The 9220-nt window shown below is 40.2% G+C and overlaps 1 protein-coding gene across 1 annotated transcript; it reads left to right on the forward strand.

Annotated features, from left to right (window-relative positions):
* The first annotated feature begins 567 nt into the window (after nucleotides 1–567).
* LOC116895919 (TD and POZ domain-containing protein 2-like) lies at nucleotides 568–1670 on the forward strand. Its single transcript, XM_032896994.1, is given in 2 exon segments — nucleotides 568–1617; nucleotides 1620–1670. Coding segments are annotated over 2 exon segments (1101 nt in total).
* Nucleotides 1671–9220: the final 7550 nt, after the last annotated feature.

The following is a 9220-nucleotide window of genomic DNA, read 5'->3' on the forward strand; positions in this document are numbered from 1 at the left end:
TGTGGAATAGTAAGTATTGACTTTAGTCAACTTTATATTAGTTTGACTTCTGCCTAAAGATATTTCTCACACATCCACTTTTTATTTATATAGAGAAATTCATTCTTTATGTTTTCTATAGGACCCTGATTAATACAACATGATTGAAATGATAGGGTATACACATTTGCAAACACTTCCAAAGTTGGATAGAATATTCAAAACTATAGACTTAAGAGTCAATAGATATATTGAACCATGGCAGGAGTGGCTGGGGATAGTGGAGACTGAGAGAGATAGAAACACAGAGAGGACAGGACAGCAGAGACAAAGAGAGAGAGAGAGAGAAAAAGAAAAAGAGAGAGAGAGAGAGAGAGATTTAACAGTCATAGTGGGTCTGTTTAATCTTCGGTAGAACAAATATGGAAAACTACAGAACCTGCATAGAAATGGAAGATTCCAAGAATATAAAAGGGGCAATTGAAAATAAAATCTAAAGGGTATCTATAATTGTATCTTAGAGAGTGAAAAGGAACTTCTGTTACTTCTTTCAGATCAACTTTAACCTCCAAACTAACTCCAGAAGACATGTCAGGGGACCTGGAAGCCAAGAGCTGTGGCTACACACATAGCAGTGTTCAGAATTTCTGCTATGAATGGACCATTAGCAACTTTTCATTTTGCATGGATGGAATTCAGGAAAATATTGCAAGCCCAGTGTTCTCATTTGAGGCCAATGAAGAAGTGGAATGGTGTTTGAGGATACACCCAAATGGTTTTGATGAAGAAAGCAAAGATTATCTGTCTGTTTACCTGTGGTTGATCAGTTGTCCAGATAGCCCAGTGTTGGCAAAGGTACAGTTCTGGATCATAAATGCCCAAGGAGAGAAACATCAAATATCAAAAATGCCAAATGTTTTAAGATTTATGCCAAACCAACTATGGGGATTCAAAAACTTCATCCTTCGTGATTTCCTCCTCTCCCATAGGCACTGGCTTCTCCCTGAAGACCAGCTCACCCTGTGCTGCAAGGTGAGCATAGTAGGACCCTTCTTTAGCAGGCCTGAACATAACATGATACCTGCAATCAGGGATCCAAGGCAGGTGTTGTCTGATGACCTAGGGGAGCTGTGGGAGAATTTCATCTTCACAGACTGCAGCCTCGTGGTTGCTGGCCAGGAATTCAGAGCTCACAAGGCCATCCTAGCAGCTCGCTCTCCAGTTTTCAGAGCCATGTTTGAACATGAAATGCTGGAGAACCTAACAAACCGCGTTGAGATCCACGACATTCATCTGCATGTCTTTAAGGAAATGATGGGCTTCATTTACACAGGGAAGGCACCACACCTCCACAGCCACTCAATGGCCACTCGTTTGTTGGCAGCTGCTGACATGTATGGCCTGCAGGACTTGAAGGTCATGTGTGAGGATGCCCTGTGCAGGAACCTCTGTGTGGAGAATGCTGTATCCACTCTCATCCTGGCTGACTTCCATAGCACAGAGCACCTGAAGACTAAGGCCATGGATTTCATTATACTTCATGCTTCTGAAGTCTCTGATACCTTGGGTTGGAAGTCAATGGTAGAGTCACATCCCCACTTGGTGGAGGAAGCATTTCGTTCCCTGGCTTCTATACAGTGTCCTTTCTTGGAGCCCTCACTCAAACGTCGAAAGATAATTTAGGAACTTGACAGCTATGACCTACACCTGTCCTCCAACAGCAACAACCAGTGTTTTAATCATTGACTTCTGTTTAGGCTACAGTATTACTCGAACATTAACAGTGAATCTGGGAAAAGGCAGCCTGATGGCTTGGGGTTTAATAAAGCTGTAATATGTCAAAATGATGTGTAGGGAAAGGGCAGCACTAGGGTCTTGGACACTCTAACTGACATCTACCCTGTTTGTGTTGTGGATTCTTATCTGATGTATTGGAAACTTGGAGATCAACTGGCCTGAAGCACAGCCCAACTGACTTTCTTTGGAGAAACTGTCTGCATTGGACTGAACAGAATAGATGACCTAACTTATATGTATTAACTGACAAGGAATTTTTTTCACCTAATTTATGTGTATTTTCTATCTGCAAATAAAAATTCTTTGAAATTTACTGTATTTATTCTGTTAATTGCCAGTTGTCTTGTTCTAATTAAGACTTCTATTGTTGTATTGAGTATATTTAAGGGAATGAAAAACCATGAATTGTTTGATTTTCATACAGTGGCTTTGAGTTTCTCTCCATTTAAGTTGATGTTGACAAGGGCTTTTTCTTTTCTCTCTTTTTTTTTTTTATTAACTTGAGTATTTCTTATATACATTTCAGTATTATTCCCTTTCCGGTTTCAGGCAAACATCCCCTCCCCTTCCTTGGGTGTTCCCCTCCCACCCTCCCCCCATTGCCGTCCTCCCCAACAGACAAGGGCTTTTCTATATTACCATTATTATACTTATACATATCATCTGTGTACCAATCTCTAGAAAACTTTATACAGGAAGGGGTCACATTTTTTCCATATTTATTAAATTGGGTATTTTTTATTTACATTTCGATTGTTATTCCCTTTCCCGGTTTCCGACATCCCCCTGATCCCTCCCCCCCCCTTCTATATTGGTGCTCCCCTCCCCATCCTCCCCCTATTACCACCCTCCCCCCAACAATCCTGTTTACTGGGGGTCCAGCCTTGGCAAGACCAAGGGCTTCCCCTTCCACTGGTGGCCCTACTAGACTATTCATTGCTACCTATGAGACTGGAGCCCAGGGTCAGTCCATGTACAATCTTTGGGTAGTGTCTTAGTCCCTGGAAGCTCTGGTGGGTTGGCATTGTTGTTCACATGGGGTCTCAAGCCCCTTCAGCTTTTTTAGTCCTTTCTCTGATTCCTTCAACAGGGGTCCCGTTCTCAGTTCAGTAGTTTGCTGCTAGCATTCGCCTATGTATTTGCCATATTCTGGCTGTGTCTCTCAGGAGAGATCTACATCTGGTTCCTGTCGGCCTGCACTTCTTTGCTTCTTCCATCTTATCCAGTTTGGTGGCTGTATTATATTTCATATTCTTTCTTTGTTTTGTGCATTTGGTGTTTTGACTATTATGTGACGGGAGGAGTTTCTTTTCTGGTCCAATCTATTTGGAGTTCTGTAGGCTTTTTGTATGTTTATGGGCATCTCTTTTTTTAGGTGAGCGTAGTTTTCTTCTATGATTTTGTTGAAGATTTTGTTTACTGGTCCTTTGAGCTGGAGTCTTCACTCTCCTCTATACCTATTATCCTTAGGTTTGATCTTCTCATTGAGTCCTGGATTTCCTGAATGCTTTGGGCCAGTAGCTTTTTCCGTTTTACATTATCTTTGACCGTTGTTTCGATGATTTCTATGGAATCTTCTGCTCCTGAGATTCTCTCTTCTATCTCTTGTATTCTGTTGGTGATGCTTGTTTCTACGGCTCCTTGTCTCTTCCTTTGGTTTTCTATATCCAGGGTTGTTTCCCTTTGTGCTTTCTTTATTGCTTCTATTTCCATTTTTAATTCCTTCACCTCTTTTATTGTGTTTTCTTGGAATTCTTTGAGGGATTTTTGTGATTCCTTTCTATAGGCTTCTACTTGTTTATTTATGTTTTCCTGAGTTTCTCTAAGGGAGTTCTTTATGTCTTTCTTGAAGTCCTCCATCATCATGATCAAACATGATTTTAAGGGGTTTGGAGCAGTGAGCTGTGGGCCAGGATCAGTGAGGTTGGAGCTCCAGCTAAAAACTGGAAGTGTCCGGTCCCAGAGGAATTTTGCCTCTGTGTGTCCCGAGTCCACCAGGCAGGTCACTTGGAGCAGAAAAGTTGGTCTTTCCTGTGGTCCCGAGGCTCAACTTGCTCTCTTATGGAACCCAAGACTACCAGAACAGGGAACACACCATGCTCAATGGTCTGGGCCCTCCTCCATCAGTCAATATAGAAAATGCCTTGCAGCAGGATTTCCTGGAGGCATTTTCTCAATTAAGGTTCCCTCCATTCAGAAACTTCTAGTTTGGGTTGTTAGTTAACATAAGACAGGCCAGCATGTGTAGTAAAGCTTGACTTTACCAGGGATCATGTGCACATTCTCCTTCATGATGATGTGCCTACTCAATGGTTGTTGTAATCATTGCTCAACCTGTTTTTGTTTTTTCTTTTCCTTAATATTTGTTTTGTTGTTTTGTTTTTTAGATATTAATTTATTTAAGAAGAATGACATCAGATCAAATAAACTAGTTTCCCATGGCAGCCTTACTCACTGTGAATTCCATGCTAACATGTCAGTTTAGGTACTTCTGCTTCTGCCTCTTGAATATAATTTTCAGAGGGACACCTCTGACTTTAGCTTCAGAGTTGATCTTTTGGGGAGTTATATTTAAGGGTGTGAATGTTCATGTGGGATTTGTAAATTTGTTTTGGTTTTGGAGAGAGAGAATCAACATATATGTGACAAACACAACTATCAAACACCCAAGAATCTGACATCAATTTTCCAATGCAGGTCCCTTAGAATACTACACTTTTTATGCATATAGAGAAAATAGAGATTTTCATCAATTCTAGGCAGGATTTTGAATCATTGTTCACAATGACCTTCTTGTATATAAGCCATTTCCTCTGACAATCACAAGACTATTGTGAACTTAAATGATTAATCACTCCACACATAACCACAAACCATTTTCAGGTTGATTTGTGCTCTTTTCTTCTCTTCTCTTCTTCTTCTCTTCTCTTCTTTTCTCTTCTCTTCTCTTCTCTCCTCTCTCCTCTCCCCTCCTCTCCTCTCCTCTCCTCTCCTCTCCTCTCTCTTCTCTCTCTCTCTCTCTCTCTCTCTCTCTCTCTCTCTCTCTCAACTGAGTATCTTTACATAGCCTTCCCTGTTTTTACCTCACTCTATAGACCAAGGTGGGCTAAAATAATAAGACAGAGATGTTCCTATCTCTCCCCCCTGAGGTGGAGTTTAAATGTTTAACTTCTTAATTCTTAAGGCACAATATTAAGAGTGTTGGGAAAGGGTACGAAAAACGAAAAATATATAATGAAAAAGTATTTTTATATGTATGAAATGTACATGGTTGTGGTGCAGGAAGTGGGCCCTATCAGTGCAGAGACAGAGGAAGAGGAATAGGCATCCTGTAGTCTGGGCTGTACACTGAGTTCCATCACAGCAGAAAGAGAGGGAAGAAAATATCAATGCATGTCTTTCCACCCTGAAATTTGTTTAATATGATTATTTCCCCTGGAAAATGCAGAAGTAGATCTTTCTCATGCTCTCTTCTTCTCCTAATACGTATACATTCTCAGTTTGCTACTGTTGGAACATCTGCACACCAGGCTAACTTTCATCCTACCATCCTATCTCTGTCCCCCAAGTAAGATTAGTCATGTGTACCCCACACCCTGACTCAGTGACCCCATTAAGGAATGCCCCAGAGATCAATCAATGCAAATGTTCAGTGTGCCTCTGGCATCCTCTGCTTGATCTCCAGGCAATTTTCTTTTTTTCTGGAATCAATCCACATATACAGACAGTCAACTGAGGAAAGTTGCATCTGTGTATTTAGCAGAAGGTAGAATTAGGGGCCTCAAAATGTTAGACAAGTTCCCTAGCATTGAAATAAGTTTTCACACTTCATACCTTTATTACTCTTATAAATGCTTTTAAAAATAGTTTACAGCAAATCAGTAGCCAACATTAAATAAAATGGAGAGAAATTTGAAGCAATCCCACTAAAATCAGGGACTAGACAAAGTTGCCCACTTTCTCCCTATCTATTCAACATAACACCCGAAGTCCTAGCCAGAACAATTGGTCAACAAAAAGACATCAAAGCAATACAAATTGGAAAGGAAATATTCAAAATATTACTATTTGCAGATGATATTACACACTTTAGGGACACCAAAAATTCCACCAGAGAAGTCCTAAACCTGATAAACAACTATGGCAAAGTGTCTGCATATAAAATTAACTTAAAGGAATCAGTAGCCTTCCTCTACTGAAAGGATAAACATGCTGTGAAAAAAACTAGGCCTTCACAATAATCACAAATAATATAAAATACCTTGCTGTGACTCTATCCTAGAAAGTGAAAGATCTGTATGACAAGAACTTCAATTGTCTAACAAAAGAATTGAAGAAGATCTCAGAAGTTGGAAAGAACTCCCATGCTCATGGATTGGCAGGATTAATATAGTAAAAATGGATATCTTGCTGAAAGCAATGTGCTAATTCAAGGCAATCCCCATTAAAATTCAATTCAATTATTCATAAAGTTAGAAAGGACAATTTGCAATTTCATTTGGAATAACAAAAAACACAGGATAGCAAAAAATATTCTTAACAATAAAAGAACTTCTGGGAGAATCACCATCCCTGATCTTAAGCTGTATTACAGAGCAATATTGATTAAAAAAAAAACTGTATTGGTATTAGTATTGGTACAGAGACAGGCAGGAAGATCAGTGGAATAGAATTGAAGACCCAGAAATGGACCTACATACCTATGGTCACTTGACCTTTGACAAAATCTAAAACAATCCAGTGGAAAAAAGACAGCATTTTCAACAAATGGTACTGGTTCAACTGGAGGTCAGCATGTAAAGGAATGCAAATTGATCCATTCTTATAAACTGGTACAAAGCTCAAGTCCTAGAGGATCAATAACTTCCAAATAAAACCAGATATACTGAAATTAACAGAAGAGATAGTGGGGAAGAACATCAAACACATGGGCACCGAGGAATATTTTATGAGCAGAACACCAATGACTAATGTTCTAAGATCAACAATAGACCAACAGGACCACATAAAATTGCTAAGCTTCTGTAAGGCAAAGGACACTGTCAATAGGAAAAAATGGCAACCAACAGATTGGAAAAGATCTTTATGAATCTCACATACAATAGAGGGCTAATATCCAATATATAAAAGAACTCAAGAAGTTAAACTCCAGAGAATCAAATAACCCTATTAAAATGGGGTACAAAGTTAAACAAAGAATTCTAAACTTTGGAATATCTAATGGCTAGGAAGCTCCTAAAGAAATATTCAACATCCTTAGTCATCAGGAAAATGCAAATCAAAACAACCTTGAGTTTACAGCTCACACCATTCAGAATGGTTAAGATAAAAAACTCAAGTGACAGTAGATGCTGCCAAGGATGTGAAGAAAGAGGAATACTTCTCCATTATTGGGGGATTACAAGCTGGTATAATCACTGCGGATATCAATCTGGCAGTTCATGTGAAAACTGGACATGGAACTACCTGAGGTCCCAGTTATACCACTCCTGGACAAATATTCAAAGCATGCTTCAACATATAACAAGGACACATGTTCCACCATGTTCCTAGCAGCCTTATATATAATAGCCAGAAGCTAGAAAGCATTTAGATGTTCTTTAACAGAGGAAAGGATACAGAAACTGTGGGACATTTACACAACAGTGTACTATTGCTGATGCCAAGAAGTGCTTGCTGACACAAGCCTGATATTGATGTCTCCTAAGTCGCTCTTCCAGAGCCTTACAGATACAGATAGGAATGCTTGCAGCTAACCATGGGACCCCAATGTTAGAGTTAGAGAAAGGAATGAAGGAGCTGAAGGGGTTTGGAACACCATAGGTAGAACAACAATATCATCCAACCAGAACCCTCAGAGCTCCTAGGCACTAAACCACTAACCAAAGAGTACACACGGAGGGACCCATAGCTCTGTTGCAAGACGCCATAGTGCCCTTACCTCACGAGCACCACCCACAGAGCACAGGTTGACAAAGTGACCACTGTAATAGCATGAGGGTATAAGGTTTTTAATCCACATACGTGGGGTTGCTCATCCATGCAGGGAGAGGTAAATCTGAACCCAAAAAGCACACAACTTTTATTGCTTACAGAGGGCAGACTTCAGCAATATGCTTAGCTGGCCTATTCTCATTGGTGGTACACAGGACAAAGGATCTGGTCAGGTATTGGCTGGCCTGCTCAAGGGACTACTCTTGGCTCAGTTGGTCACTTTCCTCATCCAGCCCCACACATGGCCTTGGGGAATCTCTGGGAAAGGGCTAAGTTGGCGCATCCCTTAGAGTGGGGGTGAACTAGGTGGTCAGGCAGGGTCAGGATGACATCTTGCAGTTGTTCTTGGAATTTACCACAGGAATGGGTAGGGAGTCTTTCCGAGAACAATTGTTCTTAATTAACTTAATCAGAATCTTGATCACCAAAATTTTATCATATCACTGGGCATTCTGACCTCAGATATATCTCTCAGAAAGGTCACAAGTTTGTCATAGGCATCCTGACCACCAGATGTATTTCTCAAAACCTTGTTTTTACAGCTTTGTTTCTCATATCTATGAAACTATGAAACTTTATTTCTTTAGCTCTAGCAGCATATGTAGCAGAGGATGGCCTTATCTGCCAACAATGGGAGGAGAAGCCCTTGGTCCTTTGAAGGCTGGATTCCCTAGTGTAGAATAATGCCAGGGCATTGAGGCAGGACAGAAAGGTGGGTGTTAGGGGGCACATGCTCACATAAACAGGAGGAGGGAGATGGGAGAGGGGGTAACCAGAAAGGAGATAAAATTTGAAAAGTAAATATATAAAATATCCAATAATAAAATAAAAATTCTTTTCTAAAGAAAACGTGGTTCAAGAAGGACACAGAGCATATAATACTGTGTTTCTGAAACTGATGTTACTCATAATTTGTTGAATCAGTGCATGGGGGAGCTCAGGTCTCTAATCCCAGCACTGAAGTATATAAGACAGAGCAATCTTTATTACTTGGAAGCCAAAATCATCTAAATCAAGAATTGTAGTATAACAAAAAAAATAGGTTTCTGTAAATCCAATAGAGGGGATTCAAAAAGTTCATTTATTGAGTTTTCTACTCTCCCATGGTCATTGGTTTCTCCCTGAAGGCTAGCCCAGGCTCTGCTGCAAAGTGAGCATAGTACAAGGGTCCTTCAGCATTTCTGGACAAAACAGGAAGCTTGTTATCAACATTCCAAGGAATATGAAGCCCCAACCTGGGTTGTTATGTCTATACAAAGATGGGTAAGACAACTTGTATTTGGAAAGATAGGTTAATTGACCCAGGATCAGCTGATTCAGTGTCCAGAACATGTATGAGATGTTACCAGACTTGTAGTGTAAGTCATTCAGGGTGCAACCCTAGCACATACAATACACTACATGTCAAATCAAAAACCAAGGAGTATTTGATCATAGTCCATGGTGTTGG

The sequence above is a fragment of the Rattus rattus genome, chromosome 3 (genome assembly GCF_011064425.1).
Source record: "Rattus rattus isolate New Zealand chromosome 3, Rrattus_CSIRO_v1, whole genome shotgun sequence".
NCBI classification, from domain to species: domain Eukaryota; kingdom Metazoa; phylum Chordata; class Mammalia; order Rodentia; family Muridae; genus Rattus; species Rattus rattus.